This window comes from the organism of the source record quoted next (assembly GCF_019968985.1).
Source record: "MAG: Porospora cf. gigantea B chromosome Unknown PgB_NODE_353_length_21032_cov_117.738, whole genome shotgun sequence".
Taxonomy (NCBI): Eukaryota; Apicomplexa; class Conoidasida; order Eugregarinorida; family Porosporidae; genus Porospora; species Porospora cf. gigantea B.
In genome coordinates this window covers 1-21,032 of record NW_027178950.1, presented here as the reverse complement: position 1 = coordinate 21,032, position 21,032 = coordinate 1, and the positions used below count along the sequence as shown (strand labels likewise).

Sequence of the window (21,032 nt, the reverse complement as noted above, 5' to 3'; positions counted from 1 at the left end):
ACCATCGTTTGCTTGTTGGACGTATTGATGAAGTAGACTTGGAGCTCTAGGGCGTGCCGATTCTCAGCAGACCCAATGAGGTGCTCAGCGGGAGCCTTAAAGTGAATCTGGTGGGCCACGTTGACCTCCAGAGGGAATGTGTATAGGTAACCCAGTCCGAAGCCCGCGTCCTCTGGTCCTTGTGTCGCCCGAATCACCATGGCATTTTGTTCGTTTCGGAGGCGGATCTTCTTCGGAGAGAAAAACTGCCAGGCGCCGTCGTCGTTCTGCAACGGAAAGGTGTGGTTGTGGAAGTACTTTTGGGTGACAGCGGCATCCATCAGAGTAGCGGGTCGGATATCATGTTGTTGCTCGTCCACCAGTGCGACTTTGGCGTCCTCTACAATGCTGATGTTCTTGGAGTCGATGACCTTCACAGTCTCATAGAGCAATTTGCGATCAATCTTGGTGAGCATGCTCAGTGGAATGTCGTGGAATGAGTCATCCTCGAGTTTGGCTCGTAGGCCCTTGATTAACTCCGAACCCTCAACTCGAGTAATGTCAACATGAACAACTTTTTTCCCAGGTGAGTTTTCCGACGAGGAATCTGCGCCGAGCTCCGCCATCCCGTCAATCTTATTCTGCGCAATGATCTTCAAATCGGCCTCCGCTTGGGACAGCATGGTCTTCGTCAGCTTACCCTTGATCTGATCGCCTTTTTGGGCGTCACCCAGTAACTTCAATGTTTCATCTCGTTCTCCTCGTAAGTCGCCGAGCACTCGTTGGAGAGCCTCCTGGTGGATCTTAGGGTCGACAGCACTGACGGGAAGCAGGGCAGGCGACTGTATTTCACCAGAGGCGCAAACGCCTCCCCAGTCTGTTCCATGCTGCCGATAATCGTATCCCAAAACGGGCAAGGTAAAAATTGCCCAGACTTTCATATGGTGCAGATCTGGAATTCTCTGACGGTTTCGGCAACTTGACGCGTGTCCATCGCTATGACGTCCCTGATATTAGCTGCAGCGTTCTCAACGGTCACGGATCAATCTCACCCCACCAACACACACCCTCGCTTAGTATCTCGGCCAAACGACACGGCATGGGCTGGCTCGCCTTCTGCAACGCAAGTCGATATTCCTCGTTCTCGGCTGCGTACTGCTCTCTTCTGCGACTGGCCGCGTATCGGCGCCTCGCCTGCCTTCCGGCACTCTGACAACTACGAAGCGACAGCCTCATCCGCAAAGCGGTATTCCAGTCGCCCGAACGCGCATAGGTGACCATCACCTCGAACACGGTGTTCACGTTAAGAACGCACTTCCGAGTCTCAGGAACGTGCTCGGCAATAGGCAGCCGCCGAACAGGGAATCCACGAGACGACGCGTATGATAAGGATTGGTTCTTGCTGACCTGCCGGTCGACGAGACCGCAAATAACGTACACGGCGCTGTGGTCCACGGTTTCGAGGGGCACGGGAGCGTCTGGGGACAGCAAGACGAGTTGTCTGTCGGAAAACGCACATTCGACGTCCTCTGACGTGGTCCGCATGAACCACGACGCACCGCCGAACTTAAAGATGACAGCTGCCATCTTGTCAGTCACAGCGCACGCAGTGAGACCCACAGAAGGGGAAATTGCCGTGCGCTTCATGAAGGACTGGACGAACGACATTTGACGTGCGAGCGACTCAGTTTCTTTAAGAGTCATCATGTCGTCGAACGAGCAGTCAAGCGCCACTTGAATCTGAGGTTCTTCTCGACATTTCCGGAGGTACTCATAAGAGGCAGCACGCTCCTCAACCCTCTTGACCACCTCCATCCGCCGCCCCTCTGGGGAGAGTCCCTCGGTCGCTAGGTCCCGCCACTGCTTTCTCCTCTGTCGCTGAGCCTTCTGTAGTTCACCCCGTCGAGCTTGCTGTTGTATGTGCTTGGCTTCTAGGCGAACTATATGTATGCTTTTACCGATCTTACGGTGTCGTTTCTCACGTTTGTCCGGCGACCCGGTGCATTCATCGCTGCCCCTGCCCTGTGCCATACAAAACCCATCATTCCGCTTCACAAGTTCTCAATTTCATGCGCACGCTGTGTCGATGTGCTCGTAGTGGCAGTGTCTCCTTTGCTAGAGTGCGCGTTTTCCGTGTCGGACTTGGGGTCGATGCGCATCGTCGCCTTGGAACCGTCTCCACTGGACGTATAGTACAGCAGCTGGGCTCTCTGAAGAAAGTCTGGACTCAGGGTTGGCAGCTGAAATTCTTGCTGTTGGATCTCAGGTGGCTTGACGTACACCTCTGGGAATGCGGGGATGCTCACGGGCTTTATATGCACCTCCCTGTTGATACTAAGCCAATTCTGATACGGTCTAGGCTCCAGGACCCTTTCTGCCATCTCGCATATCTCTCTAGATATCGGAATGGGCGGAATGTAACCTTCATTGTTAAGTGGCTGAGTGAGAGCAACGGCGAGCTGATCCTCGTGGAGCTTGATGAAGTCGGAAACGGACATGTTTGGAAAGCGGGTCAGGTGCTCCATCCACACAAGAAGGTTCAGCATTCTGGAGTCTGGTTCCTTCCTTTGGAAGCTCTGGACGCAGATGCTGTTGGGATCGTCGGCGTTCGGGTCGTCCTCGGAGTGAATGAACACGTAGCGACTGCGTCCTATCCGGCTCAACGGTCGGTAGCGTGTCCCCTGCGCCCCGACCACCGTCCGTGAGAGTCCCATGACGTAGTTGACCTTGCCCTTCTCGTCGAGGTTCGGCACGAGCTGCGCTAGAAGGTTGTCCTCCAATCTAGAGAAGAGAACCACCTCTATGCCCATTTTGGACATCACATTGAGAAGGAACCTCCCCCCAGCCCTCTCATCCACCTCCACTCCGTCCGTCCCATGCTTGAGCTTGACCAGCACGTCTTGAGGCTCAATGATCGCTGTGAAGTGATATCTCCGCTTGGCGTCGGGAAGCAAGCTGACGTGGTGCATAATAATTGCACACAGACGCCACGTACACACACATGCCGGCAGGACGATTGCAGGGAGGTGGTGGGGGGTTATGAAAGCTGCAAACTATGACATACTCTCAGTTATTCAATTCATACGTGTGGTCTCCTTTCGTCAGGGCTTGAACTATTTGTCGTGTCTTTCGATACCCATGAATTACTAGGAAGATCAAAGACGACCATGCCGTCTTCTTCGCGCTGGCTTCGGAGGATGTGGATCATCGTCTCACGGGGTGTACGAAAATGACCCAGTGAGCCGCGCAAAGCGCATGTCAACGCGCTGCTTGCCGATTGCGCTGTGTCCAGTAGTTCGTCGCAGTCCGCTTTTACGAAATTCAGGTCGATACTCAAGCCGTGAGGATCCAGTTTTTTCCGGCGCCAAGGCAATCCAATTCGTGCCAGAAAACGCCGCTTCATGTGAATTGGCAAAGCGTTGTCCGAGCACAGTGCTTCAGTGGCCTGTTGATATACTTTCAGCAGGCTGTAGAGCAGGTGCTTCCGGGTTCGGGCTGAGACGATGTCCGACTGGCCATGGAAACTTTGCAGCCACATCTTCAGAGGCTTGCACCGTTTTCTGACCCAGGATGTGACGTCGAGAACTCGACTGTACGTGTTGCCAGCGTCGAGGTCTGCCGCCTTGAGATGATTCATGAACTGCTCCATCTGAGTCTCTACGTCCTGCACAGCTTCATCCAGAGGCGTCATGATGAACATCGACAACTCCAGGCCGGAGTGAAAAGCTCGGCAGTTCTCTCCGTAGGACCTCACCATCTTATCCTCAGATTGGTCATACTGGCAAGCATTGGACGCAAAACCAAACCGCTTCCTCACGCGAATGACAGCGTTGAACAGACGCTGCATCGACCTCACATTCGTAGGAACCCTGGCAGCCAGCTCTTGGTATTTGACCATGTACCTCTCCATCCGTTGCTTGAAATGTTCAAAGCCATCAAGAGGGGGGTTGGCCAGAGCGACTAGTGCCTCGCGGTGAAGGTGGTACATATCCGGTGGGACTTTGGTAGACGTGCAGTGCGTCGCAATCGTGTCCGTATCGTAGAAGCTCAGACGCTTCTCCCTTAAGTTCACCAGCAACTCGTACTGAGGCAGCGCGGTGAGTCCAAGCTCACTCATTAGACGGGTCAACGAGCTCAAGTTGACTTCAAGCATCTCCGATCCCACCTGATCTGCACCTGTCACCGTAACATCTACCCCCAAGGAGTGCAGCAAATTGTACAACGGCATTACATCAAGGAACAGGCGTCCGTCACCAGATGCGGAAGAAGAGGCGATTGCGAACAAGGCGTTCAAAAGAGGTTGTATCGTGACACCGAACACCGAGTAGTCTGTGCCGGGGACCATATCATTCACCAACGGCCACTCATAGGTGTCGAACGCCTTGGTCGCCTTCGTTTGCAGTGCGATAAGCGCCTGCTCAGCTTCGTCAAGGGCCAAGCTACTCGTGAAGGGCCGCTCACATCCGGCGATAAGCTCCATGTGGTCGTGGTGCATCTGCAGGCAGCCAATCAGATCTCGTGCGATTCCGTCCACCTTTTCCACCACCTCCTCGAGGGAAAGATACTCGTCTTCGGAATTACGGAGGTAGTGTGCGCTGACGGCCGGAGAGGCCCGGATGCCTGGTGAATACAGACGCCATAACGCCTCGTTAATCTTAGCGACGTGGCACTCGACGGTAGCCACCACCTTCGCCGTTATGCGTTCCGTCGCCTTCAGGTCCAGACATACCTTGTCGTCTCGACACTGCTTGAGAAGACGCAGGGCGCTGATTGCCATATGGAGCTGGTCATTTACGCGACGACCCAGATTCATAACAGTAATGTATGTGAGTTTGCTGTCGGGTACGGGTAGCGCTTCCACTGGTCTGCTCCACGACCGCCTCCACGCAGCGTAGGCGGTCTGTTCCTGTAGTTTGGGTTTCTGTGCAGTTCGCCAGAAGCGATTGACGGTCTTCGGCTTTGTAGTGGCCTGCCATTTTAGGAAGCTGTTCCAATCTGACGTGGATACTTGTATCATTACATAGGGGAAACGTGCCGCGGATATTTCAGGAAGATGTTCCAATCTTGTCTCTTTCACCTTGGACAAGGGGGCTCTTGTGGGGGAAACAAGAGACATGGTCGCCACCCAAATATCATGCCGTCGCTTGTCGCTGGACAACCGCATCTTGGCGAATATTCTGAAAAAGAGAGAATTATGAGATCGTCGCACGTGTCGTAGTAGGCAACCATCAGACAGCAGGCGCTAACCAGCAGGTAGTGACGAAATCCAGCAATTATGACAAGAGTGCAGACATGGCGTCGTGAAGGCCAACTGGAGATAGGCTCCCTGGTCGCTGCAACCGCTGCGGTCATGAGAGTCCCAATTCCAAGGTCTTTTCAGGCAAAGCAACCTCAAAATGTTGTGAAGGGGGTAGTCGTTGGTTTGCCGCAGGTACTCCATAAGCAGGTTACGACCGAGCGGGTGAGAAAAAGTGAGGAGCTGGGAACACGCCGACTCAGTTTGGCTTCACAAATCTCCTAATGTTGAGTTGAACAGTGATGTTGAACCTCGCCGGAGACGTGGGCACTATGTGCGGCGGAGGCGCAGAAGGAAGAGGTCAAGACCTCTGAAAGGTCGAAAGGCATTTTCATGGTTCCCAGTCGCAGCTCGAAAGAGGCACCCCAAACCTGCTTCAGGTTTTTCTGGCGGGTTCGTAGGAGGATTTGGAGGTGGGTTCGGCGGAGGCAGAAGCCAGTCGCATGTCACTACCGCGAACGGTGCGCCTGAGGGCCGTGCTGATATTCATGTCGGCAGAGATCAGTCGCATGTCACTGCCGCGAACCGTGGACCTGAGGACCGTGCTGATATTCATGTCGGCAGAGATCAGTCGCATGTCACTGCCGCGAACCGTGGACCTGAGGGTTGTGCTGATATTCATGTCGGCAGAGATCAGTCGCATGTCACTGCCGCGAACCGTGGACCTGAGTTTCTCGCGAAAGAGTCACCGCCCAACGCCTTCTCTCCCGCCATAGGCTTGGAGAATTCTGTCCCAGACAACCCACTAGCGTCTATGAGTGGCGTGGATGGCGCAACCAACTCTACCATGAATGTCAACAACTGGAAGAGGCACCGCTCTACTCTTGTGATGGAACCATCACTCAGCGATATTACGCAACCCATCGATTTGGAACAGCAGTCGGCCATGTCCCTCGTCAGGGTGAAGTCCCAGGCAACTTTGTCGCCAACGCCAGTGCAACAGTCGGTGGGCCTCACCGTCCCCCCCTACTCACCTTCCCCTACTTCTGAGAGCGGTTTATCTGGTTTTGTTGCCAACGTGCCGGCCCCTGGAAATGTTGATGTCAGAAGAGAACGATTGACCTCGAATACAACGCCCGTGCTCTCCCGTGCGAGCCAGAGCCCGGCGTGCGTTAGTTTTCACCCAGAATGCCTGATCTTCCCCGATGGGACCCACTCTGACATCTCCCAGACTCCAGAGCTGCACATGTCTCAACGAAGGGTGAACGTCCACCTCTTGCACCAGCGGCAATACATCTCGACCGAGCTGTTGTGGCTGACGTCCGACGGTTTCTCTTCGCCAGCGACTGTGGATCCTGACATGCGCCTGCTCGTCTTTCGACACGGCTCTTGGGTACCTGTCGGTAACGTCGAGTACACGTACGATCAGAACGACGATGTTCAGCTCCAAGCTACATATATGCATGTGATGAGCAGGCCTCGGTTGTTCGCTGTTTCTGCTGCCGAGAGGGGGCTGCGGCTTCGCCCTGTCTCTGATCTCAGGAACGACCCAGGCGTGAGTCGTCCGAGTGCAGGTCACAGTGCTGGCGGGAAGGAGTCGCAGACCGTTAGAACGCCCAACTGCATTGCGCGTTCAGGCGTTTTGAATACTGAAGAGGCGGATGACATCGTTCCAAAGTACGGCGCCGGGTTCGTTGTCATGAATCCGGAACACCAGAAGCGGTATTTGACTGAACTCAACATCGTTCGATCCAACTTCAGAATGTTGCGGAGTGGCACCGGCCTCCATGCGCGATGCCATGACGGCAAAGATGTGCCGATCGTCGGGGTCAAAATCGCTGAAGAAGGCCTGAAATGCTCTCTTCTTCTACGGCTGCAGACGGATGGTGTGCTGGCAGCCTTCGACTCAAATACCATGACCTGGACACCTTTAGGCGACTGGATTAGCGATTCCTCGGGAACAAAATGCCGCGTGCGTATCGATGGCGATTCCTCCAGTTCGATAGATTTCACAATTTCCAGTTCTGATAACGTTCAAGTCGACTTCACAACGATTGACCTTCGTTATAACCAGGAGGGCGCTTTCGGGCCTTTACCGCAGTTTTCCAGTCTGAGTCACAGCGGACTCCATGACTGGGGCTTTCACGAGTTCGTTAATATCGACCGCTTGGCTCTAGGGCAGTGCTCTGGCTTCCACGATCCCCTAGTTGGAGAGAACGGCAAGATTTCGGTCCGAAAGCTACACCTGGATCATGTTCTCTCGGCGCAGGCACCATTCGATATCCTTCGCACGCGTGTGGTGGTCGACTCGAGCGAAAGCAACATGAACATGTTCTTCATCACAACGGATGACCATGAGGTTTATCAAGTATTCCCTCTGGCAGGTTCCAAAACGTCGGAAACCACGTGGCTTGCCGCCCAAGGACAGGTTCTTTTGGAGATTGTTCGGCAGCCTTCAGGTGACTACTCGTATGCTTACTTCGACGACATCGACGTGGCAGAAACTCAGTCGGTTCGCTCCGCCCCGCCCGACTACCACAACGGCCACTTTCCAGGCCTGACGATAATAACCAAACGGTTCAAGCTGACCTGCGATCACTCAGGGTTCTGGTGCGTGCATGACAGGTTCGCGTGATGAAACAGTGTTACCGTATTGGGTGCGTCTCACAACCTGAACGAGGCTGCTGTATGCTGAGCGCATAGGTTGAAACATCTTTGTAATTACAGGTTGCCCGGACAAGGAATTAATAGATTTTCAGGCGCGGTTGACCGACCAACAGAATGAAGCCTTCGCTGTCCCGCTCACCGAAGCCTCAGCAGGTGAGTCACCGGCCGAATTGCTGTTTATTTAATCGATATGAGATCTCTATCCGCACTACTTAGGGAATCAACTAAGGTACTTCCTAATTGTCTCACGTATCTCAGGGAGGAGATAAAGAAGATGCGGGCGATGATGCGGCATGTTTGGCGGTTTACCAGCAAGTTCTCGACGAAGAGATAAAAAAGGGGCTTCCAGAAGCCGCACTGCGGGTTTATGTGTTGGAACAGGCCACCAAAGAGGTCAGAGCTGCTCAGGACTTCCAAGCGAAGAAAAAAGTTAGAACTCCCCCACCTAATGAGCAGTCGGGGCTTGTGGATCGCAGAGGTATCTTTGGCATCGGTGGCAAAGGCAAAACTGTGGTGAAAGACCCAGAGTTGGACAATAACCCCATGCGAGGCAAGCTATTGGCCATGATCGGGGTTAACAGCATCCTGGCTTTTATTTTCTTCCAAGAGTGAGAATACGGGGCCTCCGAGATCTCAGACTAATTTATAACAAGATCGAAAACCTTGGGGGATCATTCTACGACCCTGGTAACTCTATGATAGGCCCTACCAGCGAGACGATGCTCGCTCTTGGTGCACTGAATGCGAACTTCATGAGGAACCGGGACGAATCCATCCGCATGTTTTGGTCCATGTACATGCACACGGGCTGGTATCACATCGGGATGAACGTCATGGCTCAGCTGCAGTACATGTACATGTACGAACCAGACTGGGGCTTTTGGCGGACGTTCCTGGTCTTCTGGGTTGGAGGGATCTCCGGTAACATAACATCGGCGTCGGTGAACCCCTGCGGAACGACTGTAGGCAGCTCTGGCGGCCTTTTCGGGCTTATTGGAGCCAACATCGTGTACTTGTTTGAGTACTGGCAGACAGTGCCTCGGCCCCTAATCCTGGTGGTGTTCACACTGGTCATCGCGCTAGTTTCCATTCTGATGGGTCTGTCGGGGTCCACGGATAATTGGGCTCATCTTGGCGGTTTCATAGGAGGGTTTCTCTTCGCTGGCGGCACGGTGACTGTCCTGTCTGTGCTGGAGACCAAGCAGGCGCATCTCCGGCGGAAGATGCGCCACACGGAAGGAGTTCGACAGCGAAAAAACGAGCGACGCATGAAGCCGCTTTGGAAGAAAGTGATGACGAAGATTCGGGATGAGACCTTTGCTAGTTACGAATGCGGCGTGACGGTTTGGGTATTTCGGGGAGTGTGCTGGGGGTTGTTGGTGAGTGTTGGGATCTGACATGATGCAGATTCTCGGTCAGATACTCGGATTCCTCGGCGTGTTCTACGTTCCATGGCGAACGTCAAAGTATTTCGGCGCAATGACTTGGAGTGGGGACAGCCATTGCTGTTGTTGCGACGTTTTGTACGACAACACCAGCCTGTTTGGTGGCATTCTTCCCAACTACAAACCGATTAAGGCGGGCGTCGAGGTGTGGTACCTCTGTCTTGCGTGCGACTACGCGTTCAATGGTGAAACCTGGGAAGAGGCATGTGCTGGAGACTTCGGGTACCCTCCGAAAACGATGTCGTCGAAGCTCTTGACACTTCAGTCAAGACCCTTAGGATTGCGACAACATCCGGAAGACGGCTATCCAATACCTATTAAGCCGGGTGCATTTTACTATCGTCGTCCGAAGTATGCTGATTGATGTACGCGAACCAGATGCCACCGTTTAGTCAGCGGAGTAGGCGACGTTGGCAGAGATGCGCCAAGCAGCTTGCGGTTGCCACGCCGAACTCAGGGATTCGCGCCAGAACAGGCGTCTTTCCTCGTCTCCCACTTCGAGGAACTCCTGCGCGCTGAAGTCGTAGCCAGGTTGAAGGTGGCCGGAAGTGTAGGGGGACATGGCAGTGGAAGCGTGAATCTGCATGTGTTGGCGGAGTATGGGGACGGTGTTGCACCTGAATACGCAGCTAGGGAAGTAGCAGTGCACTCTAGCTTGCAACGGAGAGTGCACCTTTGTAAAGTCGAATCCAGTCAATGGGTCAAACGAGTTCGAGCTGCGTAGCGGGTGCGGGACGTTACGGTAGGGGTGGCCCTCTGCTGGACGAATCATCCAGCAAGAGGTTCGGCGATCGACTTTCGGGCCCCAGTGCAGTCTCACAGGGGCCGTACCCAAATACTGCTTCGCAAAGGGGTAGAACTGACGTATCCGGAGCCAGTGCGGAATGATAACACGATAAACGTGACACATAGCAAATGTAAAGAGGCACCGACGACGCACGTGCCATTTCCCACCGCGATTCCTGACCTTAAAGCTGCGGCGGAGCCGAAACTGCCAGCCGCGGAGGATCCTGTCACGTAACCGAATGTGATCCTGGTTGGAAAGATTGGCGAAGCGCCGGTAGACACCTTGGAGCCGGCGGAGCGACTGGCTGTAGACGGCTTCGAGACCAGCTATAACCTGCGGGTACCTGGGCTTAGCCAGACGGGTGAGGAGTTGCTGTCCCACCACGGTGACGTCACTACTACTGGTGTCCGACTCCTGCTGGCGCTCGTCCATCTCTGTGACCCAGGCCATGTCGACGTCGGCTGGCGGAGTCGGGGCCTCATAGTACAAATTCTTGAAGGATTTCATGCTAGATCTTTCAGCATTGATCTTTAGAAAATTAGGCAATTAACTCATGACCACGGCCCTGGATCTCAACGATCCCTTCTCGCCGTGTGACGTAAAGAAAATCCGGGCGATAGAATTCGGGATCCTAGACCCGGAGTTTATCGTGAGTTTATGGCGAAACGCGCAACCAGAAACGATTGTCGGTCTGTGAGGTGAACTCAGTCGAGCTCTACGAGAACGGAATGCCGAAGGAAGGGGGGCTGAACGACTCGCGGATGGGTACCACGGACTACCGCATCAAGTGTAAGACGTGCGGCCTCGAGTGTAAGGAGTGTCCGGGCCACTTCGGCCACCTCCCTCTAGCGAAGCCCACATTTCACATCAGTTTTTTGCGGACTATCCTCGCTGTTTTGCGGTGTGTGTGCTTTGGATGTTCCCGGATTCTGGCGGATCCCAACGACGCAAAGTATCGCGATGCCCTTCGAATCCGAAACCCCAAAAGTCGACTTGCGCAGATAATGGACAGGTGCAAGTGAGTCCTAGCAATAGTGCTGCATTTTGTGTTATCTTCTCGCAGAAGTCGCACTGCCTGCATAGGCGATGAGGAGATGGGAGACCAAGGTTGTGGGGCACTGGTGCCAAAGTACTCTCTGGAAGGTATCAACATATACATCCACTTTCCCCAAACGGAGGACCGCGCAGAGGAGGAGGTGCAGCAGGACAGTCGCCGACTCCTAACGGGTGAAGAGGCCCTGCAGATCATCAAGCGCGTCTCCGACCAGGATTTGAGAACCCTGGGATTTCACGACAAGAAGTCGAGGCCGGCCTGGATGATCCTCACGAACCTCATCATCCCCCCTCCTGCAGTGCGACCTTATGTGCAGTTTGGAAATGACCGTAGCGAGGACGATTTGACCATCAAATTGCTTGACATCCTCAAAACCAACGCCCAACTTAAACGACTCGATGAGGACGGTGCCGCAGGCCATCTCATGTCAGAAATGAGCAGCCTTCTGCAGTACCACATCACAACGCTCTTCCACAACGAGATCCCAGGGCTGCCTGTGGCAGCCACCCGATCGAAGAAGCCCATCAAGTCTATTCGCCAGCGACTGAAAGGCAAAGAAGGACGGATCCGCGGAAACTTGATGGGCAAGAGGGTGGATTTCTCGGCTCGAACGGTCATCACCGGAGACCCAAACCTTTACATCGACCAAGTTGGGGTGCCAACATCGGTTGCCATGAACCTGACATTCCCGGAGACAGTGACTCCCTTCAACATTGACAAGTTGAAGGCACTGGTCCGCAGCGGACCGTTCCAGCATCCTGGAGCCAAGTATGTCATCCGCGATGATGGAAGCCGGTTTGACCTGAGGCACTGCCAGAATACAGCAGACATTCCCGTGGAGGTCGGCTACAGGGTCGAACGGCACATGCAAGACGGTGATTTCGTCCTCTTCAACCGACAGCCGTCCCTACATAAGATGTCCATCATGGGACACAGGGTGAAGGTGCTACCATGGTCCACTTTCCGGCTTAATCTGTCTGTCACGTCGCCGTACAACGCTGACTTTGATGGAGACGAAATGAACCTTCATCTGGCACAGTCGCACGAGACGCGCGCAGAGGTGAAGCATCTCATGCTGGTTCCTCGACAGATCGTGAGTCCACAAGGTAACCGGCCAGTAATGGGTATCGTCCAGGACGCACTGATGGGCATCTGCAAATTCACGAAGCGAGATCTCTTCTTGACCAAGGCCGACATTATGAACCTGCTCCTGTGGATTCCGTACTGGAACGGTATAGTACCCACACCGGCTATTCTGAAGCCGCAGGCACTGTGGACAGGCAAGCAGATGGTTACCCAGCTGCTGAACTTCTCAGGCTACGTCGAAGATGGCCAGGCATCCCGAGGAACTGCTGTGCGTATAAACGTTTACAGAGACGGCGCCATTAGAAACAAAAATGACAATCCCTGGTTCAGCGACAACGATGGTCGAGTTATCATCAAGGACAACGAACATCTGGCTGGTATCATTTGTAAGAAGACCTGTGGAACAGCATCAGGGTCACTGATCCATATTCTGTTTAGAGAATGCGGATCTGAGAAAACGAAGTTCTTCTTGTCGATCACTCAACGCGTTATCAACAACTGGCTTGAGCATAATGGTTTCACTGTTGGCTGCAAGGACATCATCGCCGATGACACCGTGCTGCAAGACGTGGCGAACTGCTTGCAAACAAGCACAGACAAGGTGCAAGAACTCGTGCAGCTAGCCCAGAAAGGTAAGCTGGAAACCCAACCAGGCAAATCGCTCCTCGAGTCGTTCGAGTCCCGCGTCAACCAAGAACTAAATGAGGCGCGAGAGAAAGCTGGCAAGATCGCTTCCGAGGCGTTGGACGAGCGCAATAATATCATTGCTATGGTGAACTCTGGGTCCAAAGGATCTACAATCAACATCTCCCAGATCATCTCCTGCGTAGGACAGCAAAACGTTGAGGGGAAACGAATCCCGTTCGGCTTCAAGGATAGAACTTTACCTCACTTCGTGAAGCACGACTACGGACCAGAAAGCCGCGGCTTCGTGTCGAATTCCTATTTGTCCGGCCTCACTCCTCAGGAGACATTTTTCCACGCAATGGGAGGGCGAGAAGGTATCATTGACACGGCATGCAAGACCTCGGAGACGGGTTACATCCAGAGACGACTGATCAAGGCCATGGAAGACGTCATGGTGTGCTACGACAGGACTGTGCGGAACTCTATCGGAGACATCGTTCAGTTCCTTTACGGGGAGGATGGCATGGCTGGCGAGTGTATCGAGGATCAGCCCCTAATTCTGATGCAGCAGGACTTCGCCGTCATGGAGCGTATGTACCGACACGACTTCGAGAGTCCCAACTACGGTGTTCCGTGGATTCCGAATGACGCGACCCGAAAGAACATCAAGCTCTCCTACGAGGCGCAGAGCATTTTGCAAGACGAGTATGATGAGCTGATGACGGCGAAGAACCGACTCTGCCAGGATATTTTCCCAGATGGCGACGCCTCGCAGCACCTGCCTATCAACGTTCCTCGGCTTATCGACTTCGCGAAGGCGCGGTACCCTTACGAGAGCCTGAAGGACCTTTCTCCTGTGACGATTGCCAAGTGCGTAAAGGACTTGGTTCAAAAGCAGATCGAAATCGTGAAGGTTGTCTCGGATAACGACTACATCAGCAAGGAGGTTCAGAACAACGCCACCCAGCTGCTTAACATTCATCTCCGTACCCACCTCAACAGTCGCAAGTTGATGGAAAAGGACAAACTCGGACCCAACGGTCTGGAGCATCTCTTTGGCGCCATCCTTAAGCAGTTCCACAAATCCGTAGGGCACCCAGGGGAGTGCGTTGGAGCGCTTGCAGCACAGTCGATCGGCGAGCCCGCCACACAGATGACCTTGAACACCTTTCACTTTGCAGGTGTCGGTTCTAAGAACGTCACCCTGGGTGTGCCGCGGTTGAAGGAGTTAATCAACGTGGCGAAGACCGTCAAGACGCCTTCATTGACGGTGGTGCTGCAATCCCCAGCTAACAAGGATTCGGAGCTTGCCAAAAGCATCCAGTCGCACCTCGAGCACACCACTCTTGAGAAGGTGACGGCTATCAGTGAGATCATCTACGATCCGAACCCAATCGAGACGATCGTGGCGAAGGACCGAGAGTGGGTGAATGACTACTGGATGATGGACCCAGAGGACAACGACCCTAGCTTGCTGGGACCCTGGGTCTTACGGATCCAGCTGATCGACAGGCTCTTGAGCGACAAAAATCTGTCGATGAAGGAGATAGGTACGAGGATTCAGCAGGACTACCCTCAAGACTTGGACGTGGTATGGACCGACGACAACGCCGACGAACTGGTGATTAGAATTCGCATTCGACGTCCTCCGGACTACAAGAATAACGAGGAGGAGGACAGCATTGAGGGGGAACACCGGTTTTTACAACGACTGATGAGTCAGTGCCTGTCTAAAATCACACTGAGGGGAATCAGCAACATCAATAAGGTGTACATGCGGGAAGAGCGGAGCCAAGTCTACGACTCCGACACCGGCAAGTTCACGATGCAAAGGAGCTGGACCCTGGACACCGACGGGGTGAACCTTGCGGAGGTATTGCCGCAGCCCGAGATCGACAGCAGTCGCACGACGTCGAACGACATCATCGAGGTGCTCAGCGTGCTAGGCATTGAGGCGTGTCGGCGATCTTTGCTGAAGGAGATAAAGGCAGTCATCAGCTTCGACGGCAGCTACGTCAACTACCGGCACTTGTCCACCTTATGCGACGTGATGACCCAGAAAGGCAGCCTGATGTCCATCACGAGGAACGGAATCAACCGAGTCGACCGCGGTTGCCTAGCCAAGTGCTCTTTCGAGGAGACTGTGGAAATTCTCATGCAAGCCGCCGTCTTTGCTGAGGTGGACAATCTCAAAGGTGTGACGGAGAACGTGCTGGTGGGCCAGCTGGGGCCATTCGGAACGGGTGCTTGTGATATCTTGATAGATTCGTCCAAGTTGAAGAACGCTAACCCCCATCTGGACCAGAGTAGCCGGCTCCTGGCATTCGCGGACTCCACCCTGGTTTCCGCGACGTCGCCTGCCGACGGTACTCTCTCACCCGACGCCACAGTGAAGTCCTTTGTACTCTCTCCCTTTTCGCCCATGTCCCCTGGTGGTCCCATGTCGCCGAACACATTTGATATCGCAGGTCGATTTTCTCCGGCTAGTCCTATGAGCCCGACTTCACCAACAGCATTCGGAGGTCCGCTGTCGCCCACTATGGGTCCTTTGGCGTTTTCTCCAGCAAGTCCCAACCAGGCACATGGAGTGTCCTCCCCTTTCTACACTCCGTCGTCCCCAACATACATGGCTCGCAGCAGCCCCATGTACTCCCCGTCAGCCACCAAGGGGTACTCGATGACGTCGCCGTCGTACTCTCCGGCGTCACCACTGAGGGATATGTCGGGCAGCTTTTCTCCCTCGAGACCTACGTACACGGTAACTTCTCCGACCAGCATGGAGGCTAGCACCCGGCTGTACGACCCAGCCTCCCCGAGCTACAATCTAGCGGCCTCCAGACACAACATCACTTCTCCCGAGTACACACCTCGCTCTCCGCAGTACTCTCCCTCCTCGCCAACGGGGGGACTCGTAATGAACCCGACGTCACCCGGAGCGTACAGCGTAACGAGCCCCAATTACTCGCCGACCAGTCCACCCTTCTCACCCTCCTACGACCCCATGTCGCCGGAAGATGCAGTCAACAGCCCCATGCTAAATCCTCTGTCACCAAGCGGACCTGCGTTTTCTCCCTTCAGCCCTATGTCACCTGGAGGACCCATGTCACCTGGAGGACCCATGTCACCTGGGGGACCCATGTCACCTGGGGGACCCATGTCACCTGGAGGACCTATGTCACCGCTCTCCCCTGGAGGACCTCTTTCACCGGGAGGACCTATGTCGCCAATGGGGTTCTAGCAAGCTGAGACTATGTCCACATTGAAAAATATCCCAACACACAAAAAAACCCATCAAACTTCCATCCAATCGAACACGCCTCGCTTTCGCAGCTCGTGGGCCATCAGCCTGACTGCGTCCTCACCTCGACCTTTTAACACATCAGTTGTAGTTCGTTCCAGATAATAAAACCGCTTCATCTGGTACTTCACCTTGACGAAGTGCTCCGTCAACTCGGTGAAGAGCGCAGTAAAAGCCGAGTTCGTGTCGAAGGACGGATCCTTGTTGGCCGCCGCCATCAGCCCCATTTCATCAATCCACGCCCGCGGATCGAGACCAAAATCCGCAGTGGTGAACTCTCGATTCCCAAAACTCTTGTCCCACAGGGGCGAGGAGGGGTCGTTGGCGCCGAAGTCTTGATCAAACACCCTTTTCTGCCACTTGTTCTGTCCCAATGTGGGCTTATAGCTATGTCTATAGTAATCAATCAGGTCCACTTGAACGGACTCCGGTAGGTCTTCAAACCGTGCGAGTAAACCTTGTCGAAAGAACTGGTTGGGCGACTTCCCCTCCGTGAGCAGACTTGCAGCTAACGATGACAAGTCCCGCCTAACATCCAAATGCAGTGCGGCATAGTCGAATATCTCCGAACTCAGTGCTGCTGTGACTAAATAGAGTGAACGCATTTAATGATACCTTGCCGTCGCAATGCTGACAATCGCAACAACAGTCAAATGTAGTGTAATTCCTCAATAATGAGGCCCCACACGCCCTTGGACCTGGAGGAGTTCGCCGTCAGGTCGTTCACCAGCAAAAAGCGGTCCTCACCCGTAAACTACGCGACAGCTGGTCGGAGGGAGGCGGCTGTCAGACTTGGGGCCGCCAGGCAGTCCAGACGCCAGACAGGTAATGCAAGGATACACTGGGGCCGTAGCGTCTCGCCTGTTGCTAAGCCACGGAGGCCCACCTCTGCATGGCCGCAGGCCACGAATGGGGAATTGCGGCATACCACTCCTGTCAGATCTGAGGGGGTGCGTAAGCCCATTCGAGACATAACCCCCACTCTATCGAGAGACCCTTCGCCAGCGGTACTGCGGTCGGCCCCGAGTTCCTTGCGGTTGTCGCCGGTGGTGAGTCCGCTGCCCTCGCTTCGATCACCGTTGCCTGCAACGGTGTCGGTAAGATCTCGGGTAGGCGCCTCGCCAGTCAACCGCTACGGGCATTCCTCACTGGTTAAATCGTGTCGAGATCCCAGTCCAGTTCGAGATCCCAGTCCAGTTCGAGATCTCAGTCCAGTTCGAGATCCGAGTCCAGTTCGAGATCCGAGTTTTACTAGAGTTCGCACTCCAGTTCGGGGTCCCACTCCAGTTCGGGGTCCCACTCCAGTTCGGGGTCCCACTCCAGTTCGAGATCTGAGCTTTGCCAGAGGTCCCACTCCAATTCGAGATCCGAGTCCAGTTCGAGATCTGAGCTTTGCCAGAGATCCCACTCCTGTTCGAGATCCGAGTCCAGTTCGAGATCTGAGCTTAACCCGAGATCCTACTCCAGTTCGAGAGCCCAGTGCACTTCGAGAGCCCAGCACAGGTCGAGATCTCAGCGTTCCCCGAGGTCCCAGTCGAGTTCAAGCCTCATCGCTTTCTCGGGTTGGAAACCTCCCATTCCGAGGGAATCGCGGGACGATCGAGCTGGTACCAAGCCCATCTAGGTCGGCTGTGCGTCTTGATCCGAACTTTGGTCTACCCAAGGGCATCGGAGCACCGAAATCTCTCGCCACATCCCGGCTCGAGCCGTCGATGGGACCTCTTCCCTCGCCCCTGTCCTGGACTCGTTGGCCCGAGACAGTGACCACGACAGCCACCGCCCCACGGAGCCCTCCTTCAAGCCCGCCAGCTCAGTATTCTTACACACTTCCTCAGGCGAACAGTCAACACTGTGCCCATTTTTCTGCGCCGTCAATCCAAGTTCCCAACGAGTCGATGGCAGCCGTGGCGCCTCCACGTTCTCATTTGGAGCCAGTGAAGCTGCCCTCATTTTCACCAATCCTGTCCCGCCTAGACGATCCTACGAATCCTTCAGGCCTGCACAACAGCGCTCCGCCGAATCTTCAGTGGCCTCCGGCTTCCCCAGTCCACAAGCCTCCCGTTGCTAATGCCCGCCCGAGTCATCCCAGAGTCGAATTGGTTATCATGGGACGACCCCACCCCTCCCAGGACCTGGACTCTCCCGAGGAGCAAGCCTCCTCATTCGATGCGGTGGAGGACTTGCCCTTGCTTAACCACGTGCCAGCGTCTGTGTCATCTGAACCTGCCAAGCTCGCCAAGGAAGGAGTTTTCAATTTACCGACCGAGCCTTCCATGGAGGACGGCACCTGCTATATTGCGTCTGACTCCGTTAAGTCGCTAGCGACATCTGTGTTCGAGGAGGAAACCACTGGGAGTCTGGAGTCGTACTCGGCCACTATTTTGGACTCAATCGAAGCTAGCGAGGCCCCAGACGCCAGGCTGCTGTCAACTGCAGGCTGGCAGGTCACAGGAGCCTCGACTACCGTTGTGAAACAATGTGGATCCGCGCACGTCGTGCAGCTAGATGTTGACGATACATTGTTCCCGACTTCTTTGTTCTGCGATCAGAACTGGCTGGACCTGCAAGTCGGCGTGCTACCACCCGCTTTCCGACGGAAACTAGATGCGCTGGACGAGTCTGTACGAGACCTATTCGAAGTGCTTCACAGAATGGTAGTGGTGGAGGAGGTTCCAGATAATTCCCATCCCGGTGCTTCTTTCAAAATCGCTGAGAACTACCTCTTGTCAGTTGTAATCATCACCAACGCCACCATAGGGCATATCAAGACTGTCTTCCCCAACTACCTTCCCAAGTTGAACGCGTTTCTGGCGGAGAAGCAGATTCTCATCGACGATTTGGTTTGCTCGGCCAGGGATATATGGGCTGATGAGTTTCCGTTCGACCCCTTCTACATATTTTGGAAGGCGTGGACCCTCCAGGACATTCTCAACCAGCTCGCCGTTGATGGAATCCACTCTGTGACTGTCGTGAGTCTCGGCGACGACGAGCCTGAGCGGAGCGCCACGGCCTTCGTTGCAGTTGAGATGCAAGCCTTCGTGAAGGGCACTAAAATCGTGCGCATGCTGAGCTCGCCCGGCGTGGAAATGCTTATCGCCCAGCTGATCTACGTTCGATTTTTTTTCAGAGACATGGTCACACGTCAGCGCTCCTTTGACACGTACCTCCAGGTGATACCTGTGCCGATGTTGCTGATGGTGTTGCTGCGAGCCTCAATGCGGAGTCCAGGCGACGTGAGCCCGAAAGTCTCGCCAAGTGCTCCACTGCACGAACAATTGGGCACGAATATCATCCCCATCACGCCGGATGTCTGTCCTCTTCAAGATCTGCCTGCGGAGGCGCCGAAGGCCGTCCCCTTCCTGAACAAGCTGCCAGAGGACGTCAGGATGGAAGTGTTGAACATGACAGATCCCAACGACCCCCACACCAACTGCAAGGTGGTGAATGCACTATTGGTCACTGTGCCGCTTGAAGGTGCCGACCAGTGTTACATTGTTCGAGAAGTTGTGCAGCCCCACCCGCCAGAGGTGCCCTCGGCCTACGATGCTGGTGTTCTAACATTCGACATGCAACTGGGCGGCCTGTACGAGCTCTTCCACAACGGGCCCGGCATCCTGGACTTCATAGCAGAGTACTGCCGCGAGCTGGTAACACAGGAGCCTGCCACGGCAAGCCTGCTCGCCAAAGACGTCCAAGAGTTCCTGGCCAAGGCCGAGGAGCAGAAAAGCACTCTGTCAGAGGAGGAGCTGCGCGCCCTCCATTCAAATCGAGATGACATCCGTGAGATTTCCAACGGAAGTCACACAGCTCCCAGCGACCGACTGCGCGCTCTGTCATCACTTTCTTCCCAACAAATGTCGCCAGGAAACGCTCGCGCCTTGCTGGCGCACGTCCACGGCGTCATACGCTTTCTGGCCCAGTGGGAAAAGCACCTGAACGTATCTGACGTCAAACAGCAGGAGTTGCTGCGTGTGGCAAGGGTAATAGCCAGTCCGCTGTCTGCAGCTCTATCTCCCTAACAAATCTTATGTTCACCAATCTCATCAATCAGCGCACTGAGGTACGCCTCCTGCAGCCCCAATTGGAGCTCCCGTCTTGCCGCGTTGCTGTGTTACGGCCCCCGATCCCTCACCACTGACCGACACACAGCTTTCGCAGAGGGAACGGTACTGTGCGGGCTCGATTTCTGGAGGTCTCTGCATCTTGAGGCTCCTTGTTTCTCAGAAGGGTGAGAAGCGATGTCTGCAGAGCCACCGCGTCACGCATAACCTGCAGCAGAGGCCTGGGCTTCCAAATGCGATCGAATAGGCTATAGAGCAAAGGCAGCTCTTGCACATTACAGTAGTACTTCACGTCAAGGCTGTAATATCTGTCGGCGTAGGAGCCGTACTCCTTAATTTTATCCTTCGTGATCATCTGCGACACGCCGTGGAATCTCGATGATCGGGATTGGTTCTCGAGGGTCCCTTTGGTTCGGAACGCGCCGATTTCTAAAGCCTTGTTGGCAATCGTAGCCTTAGGGTCGACCACGACCGCCACAAAGGGATCCTGGGCCGCCTGGTAGGACGTTTGGGTGTGGATGTCGATGCCGCTTAACCAGCACCCGTAACCGGGGTGGGAGTGATACCACCCCACATACGGAGCGTCACGGCCCAGTGCCTGGCTTGCCTCGACGTACTTGACGATATGGGCGTTAGCCTGGTCTCCAGCGTTCACCCTGGTCTCAGTGCCCTGCACCGGCAGACGAGTTGCGTCTTGTACCACGAAGGCGCCTTTGATTATCGTGCCCACCATGAGCCCCATGACCTCGATGTCGCCGCCGTCAATAGCGTGCAGTGCCATCTTCATGGCTG

At 54.7% G+C, this 21,032-nt stretch overlaps 11 protein-coding genes across 18 annotated transcripts; 4 read left to right on the top strand and 7 right to left on the bottom strand.

The window, feature by feature from the left end:
- Positions 1–920, bottom strand: KVP17_001563 (uncharacterized protein; the record flags this gene model as incomplete). The annotated part of the gene is made up of 1 exon (XM_068517078.1): positions 1–920. A coding segment is annotated over one exon (920 nt), but the record flags the coding sequence as incomplete, so codon positions are not given.
- A 94-nt stretch (positions 921–1,014) lies between these two features.
- Positions 1,015–2,010, bottom strand: KVP17_001567 (uncharacterized protein; the record flags this gene model as incomplete). Its single annotated transcript, XM_068517088.1, has 1 exon — positions 1,015–2,010. The coding sequence occupies one exon, from the start codon at positions 2,008–2,010 to the stop codon at positions 1,015–1,017; it is 996 nt and encodes a 331-aa protein (XP_068375157.1).
- Positions 2,011–2,030: 20 nt separating this feature from the next.
- On the bottom strand, positions 2,031–2,948 carry KVP17_001561 (uncharacterized protein; the record flags this gene model as incomplete). The annotated part of the gene is made up of 1 exon (XM_068517075.1): positions 2,031–2,948. The coding sequence occupies one exon, from the start codon at positions 2,946–2,948 to the stop codon at positions 2,031–2,033; it is 918 nt and encodes a 305-aa protein (XP_068375146.1).
- Positions 2,949–3,058: 110 nt separating this feature from the next.
- Positions 3,059–5,208, bottom strand: KVP17_001560 (uncharacterized protein; the record flags this gene model as incomplete). Of its 2 annotated transcripts, XM_068517074.1 has the most annotated exons (2): positions 3,059–5,156; positions 5,189–5,208. In XM_068517074.1, 2 exons carry the CDS (start codon positions 5,206–5,208, stop codon positions 3,059–3,061), a joined length of 2,118 nt encoding a protein of 705 aa, XP_068375145.1. The 2 variants fall into 2 exon arrangements, with proteins under 2 accessions (XP_068375145.1, XP_068375144.1); XM_068517073.1 differs by lacking the exon at positions 5,189–5,208 and having other exon boundaries at positions 3,059–5,143.
- Positions 5,209–5,517: 309 nt separating this feature from the next.
- KVP17_001565 (uncharacterized protein) lies at positions 5,518–7,850 on the top strand (the record flags this gene model as incomplete). 2 transcript variants are annotated; one of them, XM_068517084.1, is made up of 2 exons in its annotated part: positions 5,518–5,575; positions 5,620–7,850. In XM_068517084.1, 2 exons carry the CDS (start codon positions 5,518–5,520, stop codon positions 7,848–7,850), a joined length of 2,289 nt encoding a protein of 762 aa, XP_068375153.1. The 2 variants fall into 2 exon arrangements, with proteins under 2 accessions (XP_068375153.1, XP_068375154.1); XM_068517085.1 differs by lacking the exon at positions 5,518–5,575 and having other exon boundaries at positions 6,030–7,850.
- Positions 7,851–7,996: 146 nt separating this feature from the next.
- On the top strand, positions 7,997–9,691 carry KVP17_001564 (uncharacterized protein; the record flags this gene model as incomplete). Of its 3 annotated transcripts, XM_068517080.1 has the most annotated exons (4): positions 8,073–8,111; positions 8,141–8,490; positions 8,520–9,261; positions 9,290–9,691. In XM_068517080.1, the coding sequence occupies 4 exons, from the start codon at positions 8,073–8,075 to the stop codon at positions 9,689–9,691; spliced, it is 1,533 nt and encodes a 510-aa protein (XP_068375151.1). The 3 variants fall into 3 exon arrangements, with proteins under 3 accessions (XP_068375152.1, XP_068375151.1, XP_068375150.1); XM_068517081.1 differs by lacking the exons at positions 8,073–8,111; positions 8,520–9,261; positions 9,290–9,691 and adding an exon at positions 7,997–8,035 and having other exon boundaries at positions 8,141–8,494; XM_068517079.1 differs by lacking the exons at positions 8,073–8,111; positions 8,141–8,490 and having other exon boundaries at positions 8,578–9,261.
- A 24-nt stretch (positions 9,692–9,715) lies between these two features.
- KVP17_001569 (uncharacterized protein) lies at positions 9,716–10,621 on the bottom strand (the record flags this gene model as incomplete). Its single annotated transcript, XM_068517091.1, has 1 exon — positions 9,716–10,621. The coding sequence occupies one exon, from the start codon at positions 10,619–10,621 to the stop codon at positions 9,716–9,718; it is 906 nt and encodes a 301-aa protein (XP_068375160.1).
- A 46-nt stretch (positions 10,622–10,667) lies between these two features.
- Positions 10,668–16,119, top strand: KVP17_001566 (uncharacterized protein; the record flags this gene model as incomplete). Of its 2 annotated transcripts, XM_068517086.1 has the most annotated exons (3): positions 10,668–10,763; positions 10,792–11,132; positions 11,178–16,119. In XM_068517086.1, the coding sequence occupies 3 exons, from the start codon at positions 10,668–10,670 to the stop codon at positions 16,117–16,119; spliced, it is 5,379 nt and encodes a 1,792-aa protein (XP_068375155.1). The 2 variants fall into 2 exon arrangements, with proteins under 2 accessions (XP_068375155.1, XP_068375156.1); XM_068517087.1 differs by lacking the exon at positions 10,668–10,763 and having other exon boundaries at positions 10,843–11,132.
- Positions 16,120–16,172: 53 nt separating this feature from the next.
- Positions 16,173–16,784, bottom strand: KVP17_001559 (uncharacterized protein; the record flags this gene model as incomplete). The annotated part of the gene is made up of 1 exon (XM_068517072.1): positions 16,173–16,784. The coding sequence occupies one exon, from the start codon at positions 16,782–16,784 to the stop codon at positions 16,173–16,175; it is 612 nt and encodes a 203-aa protein (XP_068375143.1).
- Positions 16,785–18,074: 1,290 nt separating this feature from the next.
- Positions 18,075–20,198, top strand: KVP17_001562 (uncharacterized protein; the record flags this gene model as incomplete). 2 transcript variants are annotated; one of them, XM_068517077.1, is made up of 1 exon in its annotated part: positions 18,075–20,198. In XM_068517077.1, one exon carries the CDS (start codon positions 18,075–18,077, stop codon positions 20,196–20,198), a length of 2,124 nt encoding a protein of 707 aa, XP_068375148.1. The 2 variants fall into 2 exon arrangements, with proteins under 2 accessions (XP_068375148.1, XP_068375147.1); XM_068517076.1 differs by having other exon boundaries at positions 18,285–20,198.
- Positions 20,199–20,307: 109 nt separating this feature from the next.
- KVP17_001568 (uncharacterized protein) lies at positions 20,308–21,027 on the bottom strand (the record flags this gene model as incomplete). Of its 2 annotated transcripts, none has more annotated exons than XM_068517090.1 (1): positions 20,308–21,027. In XM_068517090.1, the coding sequence occupies one exon, from the start codon at positions 21,025–21,027 to the stop codon at positions 20,308–20,310; it is 720 nt and encodes a 239-aa protein (XP_068375159.1). The 2 variants fall into 2 exon arrangements, with proteins under 2 accessions (XP_068375159.1, XP_068375158.1); XM_068517089.1 differs by having other exon boundaries at positions 20,308–21,021.
- Between the last annotated feature and the right edge of the window lie 5 nt (positions 21,028–21,032).